Source organism: Chlamydotis macqueenii, chromosome 1, assembly GCF_036417535.1.
Source record: "Chlamydotis macqueenii isolate bChlMac1 chromosome 1, bChlMac1.mat, whole genome shotgun sequence".
In the NCBI taxonomy this organism is placed as follows: domain Eukaryota; kingdom Metazoa; phylum Chordata; class Aves; order Otidiformes; family Otididae; genus Chlamydotis; species Chlamydotis macqueenii.
The window spans coordinates 35732459-35758212 of record NC_141556.1 but is presented as its reverse complement, the minus strand read 5'-3'; the positions used below and the strand labels follow the sequence as shown (position 1 = coordinate 35758212).

Sequence of the window (25754 nt, the reverse complement as noted above, 5' to 3'; positions counted from 1 at the left end):
GTTTATGTTTAAGTCTTCTTATAATGTAAAACTGCTGTCTGTAAATGAAAAATTTTGTGAAGTTAATGCAATTCCACCATAAACTTAATTTATTTCCTGAGTTACAGAAATATTGAGAAAGTTTGGGTATGTGCATTGTAGTGACATTACCTTTTGGAAGAGAATGACAGTGAAGTACATTCAAAAGACTAATGAATTGGATTTAGCCTTGACATAACTCATATGGCTTAATCAGATATACACCATGATCATTGTCCTAGTGAGTTGTATCCATTAAGTTTATTTTGTAAACTGTCAGGCTCAAGGAAATACAACTACAGAGCCGTATTGATTTGTTTCATAGTATTTAAATGTGTATAGATTTTATTAAAGCAACAAGTTATCAAAGTTATGAGTTTAATCTTGTAATGTATGTTTCTAATGATCTTCAGCATGATATTTAAGTTAAAAAGCCTAAAGAAAAAAAAAGAAAATAGCAACCTTCTTGTAAGCATTATGTAAAGAAATTTAGGTGATCTTTGAGGTGCTGTGCAACCCTTTTTGGAAGCAATCAATGTCAGCATGACCAAAAACTATCTAAAATATCTAGGTAAGGAACTAGCTGTCTGAATTGAATATTGTCTTTTGAAATGTGTCATCTGTTACTTTATGATGTTTCCTGTAACCTACTAACCATAGAAATGACTGTAAGTAGAATTCTCCCCAAAATGCTCACATTTTTCAAACTTTTGGGGTTTTGTATTTTGTTTTTCAGGTTTGTTTTGTTTGTTTGGTTTTTTTTTTTTAAACATATATGGGAAGAACACACTCAAATCTTTAATTTAGAAGGAATCCTATTCTGACTTCATGGCTCTTTTCTGTACCACAGGTCTACCTATGGACTTATTTTCAAAGAACTTTTCAATTGCTGTTTTATCGTAGTCAAAAGTTGCTGATATACTTGCAAAAATGAGTGTTATCTATCAGTTTCTATTGCTTTTTGATGACAGATCAATGCATTTGAATTTGAATATGTTTAAACTTTTTTCTTTGGGGTTGCTGTTATTGCTTGACGGTGTTTTTGAGACCATGCTCTTTTGCTCAGAGTTGATCTGATTCTGAAATATGGGGTTTTTTTTTTTGTTATTTTGTGCTTTTCCTTGTAAGTTAAAGAAAATTCCATCTATCCTAGTTTTGTTTTCTGTAACTAATTCCGTAACAGTGTAGTACTTGACATGTGTTTGTTTCTTAGGCAAACGTGTAAAACTCCTCAAGTCCGAATGGAGAAGTAGAGAAAGGAGGTTTCTGCTGTGCCTGATGACAATTTTTAATTTTTCCACACACACAAAATATTCTGGCTCCGCGTTGGAGCACTAGTTGTGATGAGTCCTAGTCTTGGTCGGATTCTGAGGAAGGGCCAGAACGTTCGTTGAGGAATAAAGAGTCAAACCACTCCAGAAAATGTGTTCCAGCCCTGGTTTATTACTCACAGAGCAGCAGGTGTGTACAAATACAGGTTTACACAGTATTAACAGGAATTGTTGTGCCTTACTCCTCATTGTAGTTGCTTAGTTTGCTGCAGATGCCCAGGAATCGTGGCTTATTTGGGCGGAGCTTCAGGAGGGTGGTTGGAGAGACTCTACATTGCGCTCCTAAGTGGCCTCAGTGTGTCAGTCAGATACTTCTGGGAGCCTTTAAACGTCTTTCTTCACACACTCTCCTTTCAAAGGTAGACCCAGTTGATGAACTTACGTTACTCATTATCATGGGAAAGCAACAGGTGCTCTGGAGAAGGGAACAGCACTTAGAAAATAATTATATCTTAGTACATTCAATTAGGTCTTGCTTCATAGTTGAAAGCTCAGCATCCCATACTGGATTACTTAAAATTCAGAAAAAGTTGGGAAAGGGCTATTTCCACTACATTCCTAAGATACACTAGATGCTATCTGTTTAATCTCAAAACCATGTTTAAGATGAAGAACTCTGCCGTTTTCAGGAATGCATGCCATGCTGTAAAGTATTTTTCCTTTGCCTATTTTTCTAGTCTTAACTTTAACATTATTTGTAAGAAGTGGAAATCTCAATTTACATGTGAAAGGTTTCCAAAATCTTTTAGCTTTAATTACAATTTTTAGCACTGATTGTCTAGGTCTTCACTTTAACACCAAAAATTTGCTGCTGAAATCATTAAGAACAGTGGGAAAACATGAAATACAGACTTATACTTCAAATAGCATTGTGTGAAATGAGTTTTCAACAAGTTTGTTTCTTTCTAATGAAAGGTCCTAAGCACAAGAATTATCACAAATGCAATTCTGATTAGCCACAGTGCAATAAAAGTATGAAAGAATTAAAAGCTTTAGAGTCTGGTGGTTATCAAAAATACTGGAAACTTTTGAGCCATTTAAGTGTAATGGGAAATGTTTTGTTTAATTAATAAAATGAGGTAGAGATATTTGCTGAAGGACAGATCTGAGGATTTGGAGTTGTAAGTTGCTCCATTACAGGCTTGGGAACACGTTTAGACTAACTTGGCATACTGCTGTGCCTAAAACAAAGTTAACGGAAAAATTTAAGGCTCCCGAGCCTTGATAACAAAAGTTAGGTAGGGTCAAAGTTTCATGAGAAGGAATGAAACATTTGAAGACGTGAAAACATGGCTATCAATATGTTACCTTCTCTGAAGGTAAATGAATTCATACAGTTATTGTTAAGTATAACTGCTCACAAATTACTCAAATTTTGCCTTTTTTTCATTTGCCCAAGTCAAATAGTGGTCTGTGATATTGAAACAAGAGTCTGTTTCCTAACTCACGGTTCTCTGCTGCAGTTATTTTATCAAGCATATCCTTGAAATATGATTGAATCACCTTAACATTTCATAGACTTTCAAAATGGTTCCCTGTACCCCTAGAAAAGTAGCTATCTAGCATAAATACCCAAATCCACACCTATCTACTGTTTAGTGCATATGCTTATAGGTGCCCTATTGCAAAAAGGTCCTTAACAGCTCTTTTTATCCAGCTTCCCCACTTTAGAAAATAAATTACAGGATTTTCAACCTGTGTGGAAATTGTGAGTCTGTTCTTTGCTAACATTTGCAAAGTACTTTTAAGTGTCACTGGTACAAGGTAGTAGTATTAGATCAGAAGCACCTTCCACGTTTAGAAATTGAACTGTTTCAGTGAATAGATATGCACAAGTGGCAATGCAAACTGTCATTTCTTTTTTAAGTCACATATGAATGACAGTGCATGGCAAACATATTGTATGGATTTTGAAGTTCCAGGAAATAATGCACTTCCATCTGTTCAAAAGATTCATTTCCAACCTCAGCCTCATTCATAGAGGGCATAAGTGGAAAAAATGCATTGACAGATGTTTGTTTCTGGTTGTATGGACCCTTGTGTTTCTGCATTGTAATATTTTTATTAGGCTTTCACTACCTAAACAAACATATTTATGTCATGGAAAAATGTGATATAGCCCTCTTCAAGTCCATTCCTTATTATGAAAGGTGTGCTAAAGATTACTTTGTTGACCTCGTTTTATTTTTTTTTTTTGTGATCTGTTTATGTACAGTATAAGAAAGAATATAAAAATAAGGACACATAAGGGATGGAAATGTACTGCATACAATTAAGGGCTGTCATGTTATCAGATCTCTGTCTTATCTCCATGTCTTGGAGGACAATCCATAGCTAGGCATTTCTTCAACTCATTTCTTAAGCCTTTTTCTTCAAGCATTTATTTAAGGGATTCTTGTGGCATTCACTGTATTTAGCCTATCTCCTCTTGTTCATTAAATATATTTATGAGACTCTCTTTGTTTTTCAAAGAAATCCCCATAGGATTTTTGTTTCCCTTGGGCCTTTAGTATTCTACAGAAGAATGCCAGGGGTGCCAAGATGGCTTTTCTTTGCCTCATGAAATTCCACTTAGCTCAGAGTGAGCTACTAATTGCTTTTAAAGAATTAATTTCCTTTCTCTGTCTTACGTATCTCAGGAAAAAAAAAAAAGATAACTTGATGATTCTTGAGTATGCTCAGATGACATTCAGGCTATGACCACACACATAATCCTATACAGTTGATGGAACAGTTCTAGTTAAAGAGAAAAACCCCAGTATTAAGTTATTTCTGTTTCTCCTATATGTTTATATTCTTTGGCGAAAACTTGGAACAGAGGGTCCATCATATTGCTGAATCATCTGTGGAGGGAAGAAACAGTGGCTTAAAAGTTTGCCCTTTACTATTTGCATTGATACATAGTCCTGAAAACATTGTAGCAGGCTTCCCTCCAACACTCCTCCCCCACTAAATTCTGTTGTTTACTGTGCAAGATGGGAAAGAGATAGAACTGGAGTTGCAAGGGCATTCATAGAATGGCAAGTTGCTGGCTTTCAAGTGCTTGACTTTGCAGACTCAGGAGTCTATCTTTAATATGAATTTTGTGTATGGTTTGTGATAAACATTAAAAAAAAAAACAAAAGAGATGCCAGTCAAACAATTAGTAATGTATAAGTTGTGTTAGGAAATGTTCCAGCTCACACTGATTTCAATATATGGTATATTGTTACCTATTTTCTTCTAACATTATTAAATAATAATTAATTTTGTGCCGTATTTGCATGTATAAACTATTCTGTAGTTAGCAAATAATTAATGATTTGTTTCTCTGAAGAAACAGGAGATTTGTACTATGCCTAATTGCAATCCTGTAAGGATTCCTGGAAGTAAGGAAAAGTGCTTTACTATTTAGAGAATATTCACTCAGCCATTCTTCACATCCTATAATCTTGATTTTCCTCCCTTCTTCCATTTCTGGTCTGTTCTGGGTTACCTTGGCAAAAATGTTCTACCCAAAGACTGAATCTGTTTTGAATATTTAGTGAGCAGAAGAAATGTGGAAAATTTCAGCTGCATTTAATTATATATTATATATGTATATAAAGTAAAACAAGTAAGTTCACATACAATTACAGCCAATTTACAGTAGCCACTCAGTAATTTAAATTAAAAAGTCTGCAACTGCAGAGTAATTATACTGTAATTGTGCATTTAGTACAAGAAAGTGAAGAAAGTCTAATGCATTTATGATATAACAACCATGTGAAAAATATATTAGCATAACGGGAGTAATTATGTTCCAAGAATGAAAAAATTAATTCAAATCAACACCTAGGATGCTAAAGGTTTTATGTCCTTTTTTTTTTTCCGTTTGTATTGTTAAACAGCAAAGTTCATTTTCCATACATATTTGTTATTAACTGAAAAATTGATTAGACTTGATTTGCACCCATTCAGTGTGCTACTGTTCTCTTAGGATTTTAAAGATCGTACACATACTGCTGTCAGCCCCCCTTTTCCTATAAAGACCTTTGGCATGAAACCTAGCTTCCCAGCCATTCAAACCAAGTATATTTTTACTATATCCAAAACTAAGCAGTTCTGGAATACCATCACTAGAAATTAGCTAAAATTGCACTGCTTCTTTATGAAATTAACTTTAGTATCTGAGGAGTCTACAGTCTCCCTAATGTGTGTGGATTTATAATGTCCATTAATGTTAATGGCTGGTGTGTGCTTGCACATAAAAAGTATTACCTTCTTACAGAGAGGCCAATGTGGACCACTATGCACATTACTCAGAGTAGCAGCGTGTGATGTGAAAGTTAAGACAAAAAAAAAAAAAGAAACAAAAAGAGAGGGCAGGAAGAATAATAAAAATTCTGGCAAGGGAAAGCATTTAAAAACTCCTATCATGTTATTGCAAAAACTAGGAATATGCAGCTTGACTTCCTGTGCAGTCTGTATAACCAAAATTACCCTTGTATATGGTTAGCCACCTGTGGTACAGCAGAGATTTTAATGGCTATCTGATTTTTTTTTCCTTTATATATATTTGCTCTATGTAACAGTGTATCTTGCTTTTATAAGGATATTTTCACCACACAGTTGTAGAGCTAGGTGGAGGGATTGGGGGAGGGGGGAGCGGGGAGCAGGTAGGCCTGCAGATTGTGATTTTACTGAGTTTCTCTGGGGCTGAAGAGAACACATTTGCACTTCCAGCCGTGTAACTGAGCAGTCGTGTATGTGTGAAAATACTTTTAGCTAGCTGCAGTTTATCACCTTAGCCCATGCATTGGCAGAGTTGGATGTAATAGAAATAATAAATCACAGAATGGTTAAGGTTGGAATGCACCCCTGGAGGTCATCTTATCCAACCCCTCTGCTCAGGCAGAGCCATCTAGAGCAGGTTGCCCAGAACCAGATAACTTTTAAATATCTTCAAGGATCGAGACTCCACGACCTCTTTGGGCAACCCGTGCCAGTGCTGAGCCACCCTAAGATTAAATAGGTGTTTTCTGAGAGGGAACATCCTGTCTTTCAGTTTGTGCCCATTGTGCCCCTCTTGTCCTGTCACTGGGCATCACTTGAAAAGAGCCTGGCTCCATCTTCTTTGCACTCTCCCTTCAGGTATTTGTACACATTGATGAGATCCCCTTTGAGTCTCTTCTTTTGCAGACTGAACAGTCCCGGCTCTCTCAGCCTTGCCTCATATGAAGATGCTCTAGTTACTTATTTGCCTCTGTGGCCCTTTACTGGACTCTCGTCCGGTAGCTCTATGTCTGTCTTGTACTGGGGAACCCAAAACTGGACACACTACTGCAGGTGTGGCCTCACCAGTACTGAACAGAGGTGAAGGATCACCTCCCTCAACCTGCTGACAAACATTGTGTAATACAGCTCATGATACTATTAGCCTTCTTTGCGGCAAGGGCACACTGCTGGGTCATGGTCAACTTGGTCTCTCGAAAGTCAGCTGGCACCTTCTCTTTTTAATAGCAAAGGTTACTCTGCGGTATGTAGGCAGAATAGAGAATTCAGCTGAGTTCCAGTAACTGCCTGTCCAGTTCTGCCTCTGAGGAAACTGTCCTCTGGTTCCGCTTTAGTTTTTGTCTCTTCTGTTGTTTGGAAAAGTAAGAATCTCTGACCCTGCATCTGTGTGGCCTCTTTGGGGAAGTCACATCCTTTGATCTGTCTGCAGTGTGCTTTGCATGAGTTGATTTACCACTGTTTTTTAATATATATATCTATATATCTATATCTATCTATCTATCAAGTGAAGCTAATAAAGATCCACTTGTGGATAGGATCAGAAGATGTGTATTTTACATTATGTAGCTCAGTGGCACCTAGGTCCGTGAGTAGAATTCCAGCTTGTTGCAATAAAACAAAAAAAAAAAGTAACAATAAGATGCTATGTTTGCCTTTTGAGCTTTGGTGCAAGGTATAGAAATATGTTGCCTAACTTTTAAATTAATTCTTTGTTATTTTTTCAGACAATCTTCCACTAAAGAAGCAGCCACATGAGGCTGTTTTGAAAAGCAAGAACAAAACAAAATAAGAGCAGTGTAATAAATAAAAACATGTATCGTAAAAATCACAAAGCACAATTTTATTATTTTCTTCTGAAGTGTAGTTCCTAGAAACAACTTGGTGGAGAAGGCAAACCAAAGTATTGAACTCCTTGAACAGTCCTTTTAATATTCTGCTCTATGTTCATGCTCTCCAGAGTTGACGAGAGTTGTATGCAAACAGTTTTGCTGAGGGCAAAAGAATGTTTTGTCATTAAGGAGCATGACTCTTCTCTCTGATCAAAATGGAAAGCATATACCCCTGGATGTCATAAACTGTTATTGTGACTGTTCCAATGGGTTGTTCCTCAAGAGTTGAGATGTTGTCCCCTGACACAATATTATATTAAAATGTTACATGATCATTAATTGTATCCACTGACACAGCAGAAATATTCCTTAAAGTTATATTTCTTTGATATGATGAATTCTTTTTTTTTTCTTTTAATGTTTAAAATCCAAATCAGATACAGGGGAAGTCCAATTACTGTGAAATACTTTGTTTCCCGCTCTTTCTGTGGTCCTTCTGTTCCACTCTTGTTTCATGTTAGGCTGGGTGAAACTGCTCTAAGTGACCTCTTTGGTAGTTATTTTATACCTTGTGAATAATAAGACATATCTATCTCTTGGTTTTGTATGCATGATTTTTGTCCTCTTTCTCCACAAAGTGATTATTGTTTGCTAAGATGTATTTAGCCCTTAATAGGACATTGCATTTTAAAGTAGCATGCAAAGAACAAAAATACATCTCCAGTATCAGTCACTGTGATACTCAAGAGCTAACATTTTAAAAGCATAGTTGTTTTCCATCAGAAGTTCTAACACTGAAAAAGATAAACAAAATACAGAAATTTTCCTGAAACCAATGCTTTTGACATTTGTGTGCTGGTAATTTGTGACCCTCAGATTTTTTAATTATATTTTTAAGCATGATCAGATTTCAATTTCTCCTTATGGGGTCCAAGCATGCAATTTAAGTTGGGGAACAATCCCATCTAATACCATTGGGAATTATTTATGTATTTAAAAGCAATTGAAAGAGCTTTTCTGGACAGAGATGATATATTTCTGTCTCAATTTCCAGTACTTTGGAAGTAGATTATCTATGTACAGTTTTGATTTTCCGATTTTCTTTTTCTTTACAGGTAACCCGGTAGCTAAAGACAAATCAAGCCAGTTTCAAGGCTGATAACACTAAATACAACACACATGAATTTCATTCCTCCAGGCAATCCTTGATGTGAAATTTTATACTGCTGGGGTGTATCCTTCAGAATCAATTGTTTCAATGAGAACCTGGCTTGTAATCAGCAACAACCTTGAATCAAAACTACTGAAAAGTTATTTTGAACTCCTGTGTCACAAAGATTTCAACTGATTGAACTGTGTACACTTGTAAAATTGCACTTGCTGAGGAATTTGCAGCTCTAATCACAAGCGCTGATATTCAAAAAGTGCAGAAAAGCAGCAATCTTTCGGATTCCTCATTCCAGACTGGTGGCTTTTCATCTTGATGAAGTCAACCTCCAAAACATACCTTTTCCTTCTTTCTAAAATGATCCCTGGTCCATCTTTCAGATTGCTGGTGGGACTGCACACTGCTTTAATTAAATTTCTGTTGCAGAAATTGTCCTCTGGCATGGCGCAGTTTTAGACGTTTTTATTTGTATTCTAATCTTGGAGCTCTCAAAGGTACATATTTCAACATCTTGAAGTTGCTTTTGTTATAGGAATGGAAATATATATCCGTTGTTAATAATTATTGTTGACAAGTAATAGTTATCTGAATACATCAGTCATATTAGAACGTATAGTCAGGTTGACATGTTTCCCTAAGGCTAACCAACTACTGCAGTTCTTTGGCAGTTAAAAAAGTAGTGGTCAAAACTCAATTACCACTTCCATTATAAGGCATTTTATAACTTTAAGATATACATTTCCATTTAGTTTGAAGGAGATGGTTGTTCCTGATATGTACTTTACTTTCCCAACCTTTAATTAATTGAAATTCATGGTAAGCAGTCAATGACAGTATTTCATCCCTTTTTATAAAGGTAGGCAGGGATGTAAATGAGTTTTGCAATTATGAAATTGGATGGTAATCATTCAGAATTTTTGTCTTTTTATTAAAAAATAAAATCTCTTGCTTGAACCTAAGTACTGTTGGATGCTTCCGTAGATGTCTGCTCAGTCTGTTTGCTATAAAGGAAAAAAGTCCTAGTGCCCTCCCAGATTTACAGTTTGTGGGTATTTTGCTTGCTTGCAGTCATCCAATTCAGATCTGATCCTTGCCAAAATCACATTTACTTTTTTATTTTCTGTTTCAGTAGCAATTTTTGAACTTTGTAATGTGCTATTACATGAAAAAAATCCTCGATATTTAAAGGCCTTAAGCATCTATGAGCTTTTTTCTAAGTTATTACAGAATGTATAATTTTATACTCCATTTAATGTATATTGTACCATCTGTAATATTGATAAAACAGAAATTTGGCAATTCCTTTTAGTGACACTGCATAAGCATGCTGACTGGAGAGGGTGAGGGAGTTCTGACTGTATACTTTGGTGCATTGAAATGAAAGCCACACACGCTTACTTGTAGTGAAAAATATACAGGGGCAAGCTTATTTAAAAGTCCTGTGTGGTTACTAGACTCCCAGAAAAAGAGGGAAATTATTTTATCATTACAAGCCATTGACATGGCTAGGTAGTTATATATTAAGTTTCATGATGGATGAACACCCTGGAGTGCTCTGCCTGTCACAGTAGCCCCTGCTGTTCCAAAACCATTTCATTACCTCTGCTGTATTATTGCACAGGAGAGCCTAAATAAAATAAATGACTGTTGGGAATAAAATTGAGAAGTATATTCTATCATTCTGCTGAGAAATAATAAAAAAGTTGGCAGGGAAAAATATTCTTTTCTGATTAAAATTTAATTAGGATAAATTGTTTGTAGCAGCAACTAGGTGTCTCAGTATTTTAGGATGGATTAATATTGTATGGATTTGTGCTAACAGGTGCAGGACAGAAGGTAGCATCTTAAAGAGATTGTCTGGGACAGTGCAAAGTGTAAATGTGCTGTTTTGTAAAATCTGAATACGGCCTCTCTTTGGTCAAAAAACTACATCATGCTTGTCAGTATTTGTTTCCTTTGTTTCTCTGTTCTTAAATCAACACTGAAGATACTGTATTATATAAAAGTGTAACACATGCATATCAATAAGTGAAAATAAATGGATTTTCAAATATACTGAATAGATTATCTGCAGTAAACTAATGTTGTGAATATTCATAACAAGTGAATAAAATTCTAGTATAAAATAGAGTTCCCTGTATGGATGTGCACTTTGGAGATCTATTCTGTTTACCCATGGAACAAAATAATTTTTCTCAGTGAATAGGAATCTCAAGGGTTATATTAATTTTGTATTTCTTCAGTAGAGCTGGGAATACCTCCTACCACTTTGAATGGTCCTTCCCTAAAGAAGTTGATATCCAGCACAATTGTTCTAGAGTTGTCATGGGAAATTCTGGTGGGTGTATGGTTATTTTCAGTCCAGATTGAATAAAAACATTGGGTTTTGTTTTTTTTTTCCCCCATAAAACAGGAATCCTAAAAAATTCTCATTTAACTTTTCAGTAGCAACAGAATGTGGCAGATGTTCCTGCAAAGAAAATGTTTCAGGTTAATTTGTTGAACTTTTTAAAAAGAAAAAAAAAAGCCAGTTCGATAATGAATTCTGCTTGTGGATCTTGAAGCAAGCTGGGGACACCATGGTTTAGCTGTCCATAGTGCCTGTTTTAATGATGCCTTTGAAAATGGAGTACAGGTTGACTAGATCAGCTATGGGCATTCACATTGTAGGCATGTGGAGGTGAATCTTGCTTCAGTTACTCCTTTATTCCTTATATACTACTTCCCAGATTATTTGAAAGATCTACCTTCCTCTGATTACAAAGATGATCAGGAATTATGATCAGAGGGAAATCCATGTTGTCTTTCAGATTTAGTAATCATCAAGAGCTCTAAGTGCAGGGGAATATGGGGTCCTAGTCTGCAGTTCCATGTGGCAGTGCATCTACAGGGAAAGAGAACTCCATGCTTTGTTCAAACCTTTCAAAATGGAATGTATTGGATCAGTTCAACAAAACAAAAAGGAAATCCTGGTATGAGTCTTAATGAAAAGAATTCCCAAATCAGATCTAATAAATTTAAAACAGAGCTTAAAAACCATTCAAGACTATATCTTGGTTGTATCTGGCTCATTGGTCGTAACTGCAGTGCTGCAGATACCATTGTTACTACCTTTAAATCCACCTATTATCTATATCCTCTAAATCTTCCTTAAATCTTCCTATCTATCCTATATCTTTAAAACCTTGGCTCCTCCAGCTCTGCTCAAGAACATTACTGGTGTAGCATTTCAGTACTTCACCAAGCCAATGCAGCTCTATTTTGTGTAGAATCTATATGCTTTAAAACAGGAGTCAGACTGTTTTGAAACAAAAAAATCTACTCTGAAGCATGCTATTTTGTTAGGTTTCATAAAAAGATATGCAGAGGTGGGTTTTTTTTCTCATTATGATTCTACAGCTGGCTTTTATAGTTTCCAGGTAATGCATGGATATCTAGAACAACAAAACTGAAAGATGTGGTTGGCATGCTTTTCTGTTGATTTACGGCCTCCTCCTTCATGCCTTGCATTCTACACATCTGTTGTTGAGCAAGATATTGGCAAGGAAAAGGAGCACAGTTTTGGTTTGTAATAGAAGTGTTGCCTTAATCTCTAGTTTCTTTTTGCCAATAGTTAGATAGCTCTGTATCAAATGTCACACCTCAACAATCTGATGGCATTAAATGATTTCATATGGTTTCACTGGTATTAAATTGAATAATAAGAATTACCTAATCACTTTCTTAGTCTTCATAATGCAGTTTTGTATCCTGAGAAACTTTTATGTTTATTTTTTTTTGTAGACTGAGAAAACATTTCCAAATTACATCTTCAATCTTGTTTCTGTAAGAGGTTATGCAACTTTCTGATACCTCTTTACAGTCAGTCATTGCAAATATTTTTGCAAAAATGGCTTCCATGGGTGTTTGTTTTGCATCTTCTGTGTTCATCTGCGCTGCTTGTGCAATGATTACAAGAGGTAGCATATGAAAAGGCTGAATTTCCCACAACTTTGTTTTGACAGGTGATGACAAGTGTTGCCAACATCTCTTAATTGAAAGATAACTTAAAACCATCTGGCAGGAGGACATGGACAGTGACAGCTGGAAATGATTGTGTAAGGGAATGACTGTTTTCTTCTTTCTCGGACAGCTGTTAGTGGGATGCTAGGCTAGCCAAAGCCATTGTAGTATGGCTTCATCACCAGAGATGTGGGTTTTGGGCATGTGGATCCTGCATGGAAGTACTGGGATACATACAGTCTGCATCCTGAAACTGGGGCTGTGGTGGTGACAGCAGGTCCTTGGGCCTGTTCCCTAGAGTGATGGAAAGATCTATCTGATGTGTCTCTGGATTTGCTCCAAAGTCAAACCACAGAAATAGCAAGGTGCCTTGGTGATTTCAGAAGGGTTTGGATAGGGCCATCAGCTGAAGTCAAGAGTGTTCAGCATTTTGCTGACAAAATTCTGAATGAGCAAGTTCATTAAAGTTCACATGCCTGTCCCTATTCAGGTTAGTGGTTAAAGAACCTTCCCTCCATTTTCAGTTCTTCCATGGTACTACACAGGTGGCAATGGGAAATGAAATCCAGCTATTCCTTGATAAGAGATTTTCTTGATTAAATATCACTAATCACATCAATATTAGCCATGACTGAAAGAATTGAAATATATTTGGTTTCAGTTCTGAAAAGCAGTTTATTGCCCAACTAAGTTAAAAAAATAGTTTGTGTAATAGAAATATTATTGCCCATATGTAACTCTAACTGTAAATATTCTGTCTTAGCTCTTGAAATTATGGTTATATTCATAACTGTAAAATTTTGTTTAGATCCTCTGTAACAGCAGGGACATTCTTTTTTTTCCCTGTAACACTGAGGTAACCTAAAGACCCTGTAGTTTGGGATTTATGGCTTTGCTTTCACTACTTCAACTGCACAGCTGGGAAAACAACATGTAAAAATACTGATGTTACTCGCATTGCTGAGACATTTTTCTTTAATATGATGAATAGGTAGAGTTGCAAGTTTAACCCATACCAGCATATTGGTTGAATCTCTTGATCTCTTTTCTCCTTACTGTCATAACAAGCATGACAAAAACTGAACTTGAATTCTCCAGCCTTATGTCTTAGTATTTAGATCTGATATCCAGAACTCACAAAATGTACAGTAGTTGTTTTAGTTGCTATGTCTCCATATAAAGGAGGTTTTTTAGTCTGTTTCTCTCTTTATGATTAATTCTGGATGCCTTGCCAATATTTAGGTATACATAATATAATCCTTCCTGATACTGGTTTAGAGCTTGGGTCTCTTTTTTTGTTGTTCTTTTTACTTTGCTTTGGTAATTTTCTCTTTCCCTGAGATCCAGTCAGTTCTTAGGAAACTTCAGTAGTGATGAGAAAAGTTTTTAATAAATAGTGACCTGGAAATGAACACAGACTTTTTGTAGTTCTTGGAGAGAAGAGAAAGAGAGAGATGATATGTCTCTATAATTTTCTCTTAAAATGGTTTCCAGCTAAAGCTATTCTGTCTGAATAGAAGCATTTTTTCCTAACTATAAATGGTCTGTGTTTCAATATGCTCTCTGATCATAAAGCTGATGAAATGGTCCTCTGTATGGCAGATTACCTCAGCAGAATTTACAAATGGAAGATGATGATTTTGCTAATGTCCATGGGCAGGTAGACAGAATTTGGTCCCAGATGCTCTGCCTAATGTTCATGGCAAAAGCGACTCAAAAACAATGCCTCCATATGCCGTAATTGCTGGAATTATTTCTCGGGCATAGTCCCTTGTCATCCCTCATATGTAGAACTCATTAGGTTCCTAGTGGGAGAACATATGGAGAGGAGAGATGATGGAAAACATTGTAAAACAGATTGTGTATTTAAATTTATATTATAAAAGACCTCTGTGCACAGGCGAACTTAGTGGAGAAAGTTCAAATTCTTTCTTCCCACTTTGTAAGCAAATAAACATTTACGGAGCTGTTATCTCAGTGCATTTAAAGACACTTACAGATGATGGTTTAAAGTCTGACTTCAGGGATAATAGTGGGAATTTTGCTGCTAATTTGATGTCAACTTTGTAGTTCCTACATTATTTTTCCAAATATTTATTTGAACTATAGCTGTATAAGATATTTTCGCCAATAGGAATGACCAGAGGTCAAAGTCCTACCCATACAGATCTGTTGGCAGAATGAGGCTTTTGGCTGTGGGTTTGTGATTTCATTGTCAATACAATGACTTTTAGGAATATCTCATTTGTGTTTTGCAAAAAAAGCAACAAAGTTTCTTTCATTCAGCTCAACTGACTGATGGATGGGGATCGTATCCAGTGCAGAGCTCTTTTACTGACTACTATATATTAATAATTAATTCCTTGTCCTTTCTTATAGTTAAATAAAGCAAAAATAAGCTAATCATATAAGAATTCAAAATACTATACACTGACTTTTGTGATGCATTTTAAATTATATTTCTGGCTCTTCCTGTTTTATGGTAACTACAGGCCGGTCAGCCTTACCTCTGTGCCTGGCAAGGTCATGGAGCAGATTCTCCTGGAAACCATGCTAAGGCACATGGAGAGCAAGGAGGCGGTTGGTGACAGCCAACATGGCTTCACCAAGGGCAGATCGTGCCTGACCAATTTGGTGGCCTTCTATGACGGGGTGATGGCATCGGTGGACAAGGGATGAGCAACTGACACCATCTACCTGGACTTGTGCAAAGCTTTTGACACTGTCCCGCATGACATCCTTCTCTCTAAACTAGAGAGACATGGGTTTGATGGACGGACCTCTCGGTGGATAAGGAGTTGGCTGGATGGCCGCACTCAGAGAGTGGTGGTCAACGGCTCAGTGTCCATGTGGAGACCGGTCACGAGTGGCGTCCCTCAGGGGTCCATGCTGGGCCCGGCCCTGTTCAACATCTTTGTCGGCGACATGGACAGTGGGATAGAGTGCACCCTCAGCAAGTTTGCCGATGACACCAAGTTGTGTGGTGCCGTCGACAGGCTGGAAGGGAGGGATGCCATCCAGAGGGACCTTGGCAGGCTGGAGAGGTGGGCCCGTGCCAACCTCATGAAGTTCAACCAGGCCAAGTGCAAGGTCCTGCACCTGGGTCATGGCAATTCCAGGCACAAATACAGGCTGGGCAGGGAATGGATTGAGAGCAGCCCTGAGGAGAAGGACTTGGGAGTGCTGGTGGATGAGAAGCTTAACATAAGCTGGCAATGCGCCCTTGCGGCCCAGAAGGCCAACCGCATCCTGGGCTGCATCAAGAGGAGCGTGGCCAGCAGGTCGAGGGAGGTGATTCTCCCCCTCTACTCTGCCCTGGTGAGACCCCACCTGGAGTACTGTGTCCAGTTCTGGAGCCCCCAACAGAAGAAGGACATGGACCAGTTGGAGAAGGTCCAGAGGAGGGCCACGAAGATGATAAAAGGGCTGGAGCACCTCTCTTATGAGGACAGGCTGAGAGAATTGGGGCTGTTCAGCGTGGAGAAGAGGAGGCTCCGGGGAGACCTGATAGCGGTCTTCCAGTACCTCAAGGGGGCCTACAAGAAAGATGGGGAAAGGCTGTTTAGTAGGGCCTGTTGCAATAGGACGAGGGGTAATGGTTGTAAAATAGAGGGGGGTAGATTTAGATTAGAAATTAGGAAAAAATTTTTTACAATGCGAGTTATAGAACACTGGAACAGGTTGCCCAGAGAGGTGGTGGAGGCCCCATCCCTGGAAACGTTCAAGGCCAGGCTGGATGAGGCTCTGAGCAACCTGATCTAGTCAGGGATGTCCCTGCTCCTTGCAGTGGGGTTGGACTAGATGACCTTTGAAGGTCCCTTCCAATCCTAACCATTCTATGATTCTATGATTCTATGGTAATTGTTTTATCTTCTGATTTTTTACTCAATACTGACCATGAAACTGGTTTCAACAGGGACCATTTGGGGTGCTATTAAAAGACCCAGTGGTGGAAGTGGGCTCTAGTAGGAGTTACCCAGTGGACAGGTAGGAGGTGGATAGAGTAATGTCTGGGAGTGCCATAACTTTACTGCGATGACTGGTGAAATATTGCCTGTCACCTAAAGAAACACTTCTCCAGACATCATTGTTGCTCAGCTCCTAAAGAAACAATTCTTTTATTGCATGGAGTTGAATCAAATGTCATACTTAAACAAATACTGGAAGGACACAGAGAAACAGTGTAGATGTCTCTTACCATGTGGCTCTACAAGCCTTAAGAATGTCAACTATGTCCACATAATATTTCCATCTAGGTCATCGCCTTTCTAAAAGGACACACAAAATGACTATTTAGGTAGCATTTGTGGTAGAGCTGTGTGTGTATTTGCTGACAAATATCCCTATCTAAAGCCAAGATTTGGTGTTATGTCTTGAGAGGGCCTCCAGAAATTCCGATGAACCCCCCTCCATTACTACTGAAATCAGGCTGTGCTACTACACTATTAAGAGCCTCGGCAGAAAAAAAAAAAACATGCATTACCATATATGCTTTTGTCTTATATTGGCAACTCTGTTCTATATGGTTTTTTTTTTTCGGACAGCTACAGGATAAATGTTTATTATTAGACAAAAGCTTAAAATTTATTTATTTTGCACCTGTCCGAACAATGCACTTAAAAGATGTGTTTTGCAGCTTCTTATTTGTGCATCCAATGACAATCTATTAATTTGTACTATTTATGTATTAGCCTTTTTGTTAGCTACTGGTGGCACCTTTTAAAATACTGTTAGTGACTTCTTAGACACTGCAGCAGGAAAATAGTATTTGGGTTTTAAGTCTTTCGTTAGCATATTGTGGTTTTTCCATTCTGTCAGTATCAGCATTAGAAACCAGATGACGAAGTAGTAAAAGAACCTTGAAGATGTACTGATTTAATTACTCTTAGAAGGAAGTTATAGCTCCTGTGTGCAAGATTGTGTTCCGTCATTCATAATATCCAGTCCTGTGCTTTGATTCCGATTTGATTATACAGAAATTTATGTAGTAGCAGTATTAATGTAAAAGATTAATAGTTACTTGAAAGATGGATCCTTAAGTATTGATGTCTGCATGAAGTATCCAGAACATTTCAAATTCAGGGCTTTACCTAATGTTCCTAATGGATAAGGAGAGTAGCAGGTATTTTCCTCATTTTTATGTCTTTGGAAAGAAATATAGATACACCAGAAGACTGGGAGCTAAAGTGTTGACTTAACTGAACTTTAGTTAATGATGTGTTTATTGCTCAAGTCCATATAGCTTGGGTCTTACCTCACATTTTGTTAAAGCACGTAACAAAAGGACCTTACACTGATCAATTTCTGCAATTAACAATTCTGAAAGGAAACACAGAAGAAAGTAAAAGGCAGTTTATGCCTAGGTTAGATCCACCATCTTTAGTGAAATTATTCTCTGTGTAAATCTGGTCTTAAGCATTCTAGCTAAATAATTTAGAAAATTAAGCTGCAGTTTTCACGCTCCGCTTTCAGATGAGAGGAAGGCCTCCTTGTGTTCTAGCCAACCTCAGATGAGTCTGTGAGGCTAGGGGCAGCTGGACCAATCTCTCACACCGGAGTGAGGTTTTGCTCGTATTCTCAGGAACAGAATTAAGACTCAAAACAGAGTCAAGTGCCAGGTAACTTTATTTACCTGACAACAAGTTCACAAATGCAAGAAAAAGAGAGAAAGAAAGGAAAGAGGGGAAAAAAGCTTCAGTTGCAATAGCTACCATCATGGAGCTGCGGCGTCCTGACAGTCCAATTCACTTGGTGGGGGAACGTTCTGTCAGATGTTGGTTCCGATGTTGGTTCCGTCGATGTTGGTTCCTTTTTGATGTTTGTTGTTTCTGTCCTTTTATTGTTCGTCCCATTGCATATTCATTGTCCTTCCAAGAATCACGTCACATATTCCAAGAGCTGGTTTTCTTAGCCGCACCCCTCACCTGGCGGTGATATGCATGCCCAATACCGTCTCTGGGCCCCTCTGTTTTTCTGGCCTTGGGTCTGGGCCCATGCCTGGGGATAAGGCTAAATTTCTCAGAATCAGCTCTGCATTCAGGTTCGCAGGACAACATGAACTGGCTTGCAAGATAATGGGAACTGGCTTGCAAGATAAGGGAATCGGCTTGCAGGAAAACAGAAAGACTCTAGTCCTATGGTTTAACTGATGTTCCATTGTTTAGGTGGTGGTTTGACGTTTTGACAATGTTGAGACAAACATTCGACACCGTCTCTTACAACCGTTAATTTAAACACCTAGATGAAAGGGCTTCTGAAACTTCAAAGGCTTGAGTAAGACTAAAATATGGATGACAAAAAATTTGGATCTCCTTTACACTTTCGCCAGATACCATATTGCTCCGTAATTGCGGGAATTGTATGGCCCTGGTCCCATCTCCAACAGAGAAATACAAGAAATTCAGTCCTGCTCTTAGTCCTGCCATAAAACACATACCAAAGGCAATTCATGTAAGGCATTTGGCATAAAACTCCTGCTCTCAAAGCCTCTGTACAAGGTCTCTACTCCATACCTGTGGTCCTTAAGTCTAGAAAACAGAGTTTTCTGAGAACCTTGCTGGTGACTTAAGCTTCTTACAGACTTTTGCTCAGGTTTAAATTTCATACTGACTACCTGTGCCAGCTGTTCCATAAATTTTATAATTGATTCAAACTCCTGCCTGTCACCACTTTGTTATTGGTCAATATAGTAAAAAACATGCTTGGTAAATATTGTCTTTACATTTTACTTATTTTATCATCTGCAGTAGTTCCAAAATGGCATTTCTTACTTTGTGTCAAACTTGGAAATGATTAAAATACCCTGAATAGTCATAAACTCAGTTGACTTATTCACAATAAAGAAATGTGATGCCTTAAGCTACTTTTTACCAGTCAGAGTATTGTCAAAGTGACCTTTCATGCTGTTTCAATTGCATAGCCTTGCCATTATTTAACTATTAGAATGATGGAAAGCTTGCATTTTGCTATTTGAGTGGCAACATTTCCAGACACAGGGACCTGAAAGAATGGAACATATGAGGGGCTATAATTAATGTGCCACATTAAGGAGTTAAGGAGAAGCAGCTAAGGAAAGGCTAAACCTGGTGGAGCAAAGCAGCTGCAGTCTAGTCTTGGAAACTAAAAATCCATTTGCAATGCTTTCTAGAATCCTAATGTCTCCTACTGGTGACAAGTCATTAACAGTAGCTCATTTTTCCTGCACTGTGTCTTGACCATCCATCATTATTGAAATGTACAGGAAAATGCAGCCTCCGGAATACTATTAAAATTCCTCTCAAATTTAATTATTAGTGAGATTAATGCTATATTTTATTTTTACCTTCTATTTAAAAAAGAGAATTAATTTCTATTTATTTTGATTTTTTTTTTTACATATATATTTATACAAATAGAAAAAAATTAGAAAATACTGAACATTTGAAAGCTCTTTTTTTTTGTGTGTGTGTAAAAATAATGAGTGTTTAAGAAGTTTTAAACTATACAAGAGCCTACTTGGGACTAATATACTAGACCAGAAATAGTGATACACTGTGTGGTTTAATATTATCTTGCCTACACAGGACATACCCACTGTGTAAAGAGGAAAGGTAAGCAAAAGCAAATAGGACCTGTTGTACACCACTCTATAATTCTGTATATATATGTCTGTGTCTGTCTTCATTGTAGGGCAAGGGATTTTGTATGATGTAAATGTGACATGAAGCAACCACAGAAGAGAGTGAAAAACACATCTTTTTAGGAGGAGAGAGATAAAAAAAAAGGGAAATAGTTATATTTGTTAGTTAAAATGCAAATATAGGAAGATATTTTTTTTAAGTGAATTGAAAAGAAAAACAAAAGTTGTTAGTGTACTTTCTCAGTAATAATTGAGAAATAATAATGATTTTCCATATAGGAAATAATTTTGCTGTAATTTTAAGCCTGTTCATTATCATATTGAAATGTAATTGTTTCATTACTGTATTATTAAATGTATTCTGTCTACATGAAGCTTGACTCATGTTTACAGAAAGCAAAATCATTAGAAAGATGTAGCTGTTGAAAAACCTTTTGTTTTCACAATGCTATTGGAGGAGGATGAACATCACAGACTGTGGAGCCTGTGTGAAAAGCAGAACAGAAAAAGGTTTCTTTTTCCATCAGCAGTGAGGTGATTTATATACATGACTCTCATTAACATTAATGGCAGTTATCTGCCTCATTTTTTATAAGCCTGATGTGAAGTTAATGGCAGTCTTCCCATTGTCTCTAGTGGGCTGTGGATCAACCACTAAGTGCACAAATGAGTTTGGTTGAAATATTGGTGCTTGTAGGCTTAGAATTTCAACATACTTCATTCACAGTTACAACAAAAAATGCTGTGTGAATGCCTAAGAGTGTGAGCTGAGGAGTTTAATATTGCAGAGTCTGCTGATCTGTGTGCACGTTGGGGCATCCATGCAGCAGACTGCAGAGATGGCTGAGCAAGCTTGTGATGAGCTAGTGTGAGCAGGAGCAGTAATCTGCCCAGCAGCATGGGCTGGTTTACTTTTCAGAGATCTGAGCGGGAGTAGGTGTAAATGGGGTCTGTGGTCCCGACCACGGGATGGGGGAGCTGCAGCGCTATGCAATGCTGTACTCCCATCAATAATGTGGTAACATGCATCTCTGCTTTTTTGAAATCTAGCCTGGGATCTGTCTCTGTGCTGTGCTCGCCTCTGTTTTCATTTGGGTTTTTTTTTTTTTTTTGTTGGGGTTTTTTTGGGGTTTTTTTTTTTGTTAATAGAGGAATCATATTTTCTTTGCAATAAACCTTTCAGTGACTATGTATACCTTGCAGCTGTAACAAAACTAGACTGTACTGCTTTTTTCTCTGTGATGAAAGGAAGGAGTCCTCATATTGCTGTGTTCAGCTTTGGGTCTCTCAGTACAAGAAGGATGTTGAGTTGCTGGAGCACGTCCATTCCGAGAAGGGCAATGAAGCTGGTGAGGGGTCTGGAGAACAAGTCTTATGAGGATTGGCTGAGCAAACCGGGATTGTTTAGTTTAAAGAAGAGGAGGCTGAGGGGAGACCTCATGGCTCTCTACAACTACCTGGAAGGAGGTTGTAGGAAGAAGGGTGTTGGTCTCTTCTCCTCAATAACTAGTGATAGGACAAGAGGAAATGGTCTCAAGTTGCAACAGGGGAGATTTAGATTGGATATTAGGAAACACTTTACTGAAAGAGTGATCAGACACTGGAACACACTGCCTAAGGAAGTAGTGGAGTCATCATCCCTGGAGGTGTTCAAAAAACATGTAGACATGGCACTTCAAATCATTGTTTACTAGGCATGGTGGTGTTAAGTTGACAGTTGGACTTGATGATCTTGGAGGTCTTTTCCAACCTTAAAGATTCTATGATTCCCACCAGAATTGGAAGGACTTCTCGTAATACCCATGTTCCTTCCTATGAGCCAACCATTGGAGGGACAGGTGACCAGCCTCGCCATCACTGAAGAACATTTCTGGCCAGCCACAGATTAGCTGGTACAAGATAGCTTACCTGCGGATTGGAAACCCCTCTTACAGTGACCCACATTCATGCTAAAGTATTCCCAGCAGTACCAGGTTTCTCCTTTTCACACTATCACATTGATGTATGCATGAAAAACTGGCTTTCAAAAGAACTTGTATTTTGAAGCTGATAATTTTGGGAGAAGATAGATCCTGAGGTCTTTAAGACACAGAGAGTTTCTCCTCCCACTTTGCCAGACATGCCTGCTGCTGGTCCTAGTTCCAGGTCGCAAGGCTGGACATGTACTCTGAAGATACAGGTATACACACAATACAACACAGGTCAACACAGACGAGATTGGTGCCTTTATCAGCACCTGCTGAAACCCACACAAAGCACGTATGTAGCCACATGCAACACAAACTGCCCAATCCCTTCCTTCTGTTTGGCTGATCAGGATTTAAATTTGCTAGTGGGGCCTATGCAAACCACAAGTCTCTCAGCTTCCAGATGTTCCCACATCTGCAGCTCCATTGAGTCTTCACAGACTATTGAACGGCCATGCAACTGTCCCATCTGACTGCGGTGGAGTGGGAGTCCTTCAACACAGCAGTGCAAAGTCAAGCCTCTCAGCTGAACCCACCTGGCCTAAAAAAAAAATGGCCTAATCCTAATGGCCCAAATGCACCTATATAGCTCACTGCAGCTGAAGGGCGCAACAAAATGCAGTTAATTTCCACCTCAGGTTGAGATTTTGCTGTGGTCTTTCTATCTGTACAACATAGTAAATGTCAGCTATTGCAGATGGATTCGAATTTCCCTGGCTCTGAGTTCCTCACGAAGTTTCAAAATATGAGCAGAGAATCAGGGAAGGTGCTGTACAGTACTGGTAATCCATCAGGTAGGAAACAAGTAAGTACCCAAACATGGGATTTACTAGCTACATACACATATTTTAGGAAATGTACGCCTCAAGTAACTGTGGGAGGAACAGGACAAATACTTCCCACTTGTTCAGCTCTGGTATGGCTCCACACTTTGCATAAGAGAAAAGGTAGGTACAGGGAAGAAAACAGAGATTGCTGCCATTTGGTTTGCCTATAGGGAGTTTTAAGATGTTATTTACAAGCTCTATGTTATTTTTAATTACCTTTTATTTTTCTTCTTCTTAGACTAGGCATTGTTTGACAATTAGAAAAACCACTTTTATACATCGTTAGCAATCAGCAGGCTGGACTGCACTACTCTGGAATCTTTTTATTGCATATATTTGTAAGTTTAATAAAGTTCTGCATTTATATTAAGGACTTGTTTTCTGCTTAATTGTAAGGAAATGGGAAATCACTGCAATGCCAAAGGGTTTTATTAAAGTATCAAAAACCACCAAGCAATCTGCACAAGGCAATTAAATAGCACTCTGTCCCTGAAGTAGAAAACATAGAAGCCTGCACTTAAATTGATACTTTCTTTGACAAAGAAATCAACACTAAGATAGTCAAAGCCATGAAGTTTATCAGATGCAAGACACTGAGTGCAGATTAGCAGTTCACCTCACCATAGAAATGAAAAAACACACACAGTCCTTAAAAAAACCTTATAACATATCAATACAACAGGTTTTAAGGTATTTCACAATCGCAGTCAGTGACTGTTCTAAATCACCATGTGCACCGTAAGCATTCATGTGAGTGCCAGAGTTTTCTTGCTTGCGTTCACCCAGGGACTGTACAGCTTCTAGGGGCCTTTTTAGGTGCTGTGATAGTGCCGTGGAGTACACTGCACTACGTGGAGACCACTCCACAAGAAAAATTTCTTTCCTTGGGGATGTAGATGCTCCTTTGGTGCCTGAAAGCTGGTGCAACCCCTCTGAAAGGTGATTCTATATGATTAGCATTGGAGTGTGCTTACAGAAAGCTCATCCAATGTATCCTGTGTTCAACTTCACAGCAGAGACAGAACTGATGAGTGCTTAAACATCATAAATCCCTGTCACACCAAGTGGTCTTCTCCACTGTGCGTCATGTCGCTATTCTTTGTACAGTTCCATACATTACTAGTAAACCTGGGATGATCCTCAAAGCATTATTGTGCTAGAGGTGAGAATCAGTATGGATATTTGATTGTGGGTACTCAGGGCTATGTGCTTTTTAGACAAATTTATGAGGAGAGGGTAGAAGTGTTTTGCTCATTATCTGTGTGCTGGATGTAGTTCTAGTAAGCCTTTCCTGGGCTAGAGAAAAGCCTACTATAAAGCTAATAACTATTACAAATCAGAGTAATTCCTTGCAGTCTGTCTTTGAATGAGAAAGTGGTTTCCATTTCATGGGGATTTTTTTCCCTCAGTGGATCTTGCAAATCTGTTCACTTTTTCACTCATTTCTATCGGGTGAGTGTCCATACTTCAAAGTCATCATCATTAACATATTTACTGGCAGCTTTATCAGAAAAGTTAAGGGTAGAACGATCATGAAGCCTTCAGTCTTCACTTTCAAGTTGACCCTTTATTGTAGGATGGAAGCATGCAGTGTGATTTGTGGACACTATTTTTCTAGGGCTGAATGTTACTTAGCTCTTTAGTGGATTGGCAGAACTTTTAAGATTCCAGGACCATTAATAATCAGCTGTATAACCAAAAGCATTAAGGCAGATTTTGCTTAAAATGCTCAGCAAACAAATTTTTTTTTTTATGGCTACATCACCACTACAGTTTACCCTTCATGAAAGCATAAGAAATGAGGCTCAAAGAGGGTTCATTTTCCCCAACAGTGTTTAATCTCCTCAGCCCATGAGATGAAGTGAACTGATATAATTTAATATATGTTAATAGAAAATACCAGCTAAAGTTATCAACAATTGTCATATCTGAGCGGCAAGAAATATGTGCCGTTTTTGATCCACTTGTATTAAATATAAATTTTAGATTAGCTATATATTAGCTTCCAGAAAGGTGCGACTTTTTTTTTTTAATTTCACAGGATTTGAAATACATGCAGAAGATTCTGATTGGAAGTTAATACACAAATTCTGGAAACCAGTGCAGAAAATGGATTCATGATCACCATCTAGCTCTATTTAATGTTCTGTATGTGCATCTGCTAATATTTTCAAATCCCTATTCCGTATTTGTCTTTGCAAAACTCTTCTGTATGTAGTAATATATACTATGCTTTCTCGGAAGAAGGGAAATAAGAATCACACATTGACAGGCAAATATAATGACTTTCCATAGCATTGAAAGAAAGTTCTATATCATTATAGTAATCTTACTGAGACATCAATTGATAAGAAAGTCTGTACATAGCTTTTATATGACTTTCCAAATACGGTAGTTTATTTATCCTTTCTTGGTTCATATATGTCCACCAGTAAAAAATGCTTTGTCAACTGCTTTGTAGCTCTTAATTGCCATGGACATAATTTAAAGCGAAAGAACAGCCTTGTTCTCAGGAACACTTTAGGAACTATAAATCTCCCACACCACCAAAGCCTCCTTAACTCTATTTTACTTTTAAGATATTTACTCTTCAATAGTTTCATGTCCTCACAGAAAGCATGACATTTGAACATCCCACCAGCTGCTGTATGTTCAGCACAGTGAGGATTTTCCCCAGTGTTGTGACTGTTGGGTTTTAAAAGACATCAATTTCTCACCTGAATGAAAATCAGAATCTTGT

The 25754-nt window shown here is 37.9% G+C and overlaps 1 protein-coding gene across 3 annotated transcripts in view; it reads left to right on the top strand.

Annotated features, from left to right (window-relative positions):
• The window catches only part of TAFA2 (TAFA chemokine like family member 2), a 200119-nt gene extending 189459 nt beyond the window's left edge, over positions 1 to 10660 (top strand). The window contains exons 5-7 of one of the 3 annotated variants that reach the window (XR_015258652.1): positions 1232 to 1479; positions 1552 to 1708; positions 8548 to 10660. Coding sequence is in view for 1 of the 3 variants with exons in the window: in XM_086748619.1 (XP_086604745.1) it covers positions 8548 to 8559 (12 nt within the window). In the remaining 2 variants the exon portion in view is untranslated. The remainder of the gene's footprint in view (positions 1 to 1231; positions 1480 to 1551; positions 1709 to 8547) is intronic. The other 2 variants (XR_015258651.1, XM_086748619.1) reach the window with 2 other exon arrangements.
• Positions 10661 to 25754: the final 15094 nt, after the last annotated feature.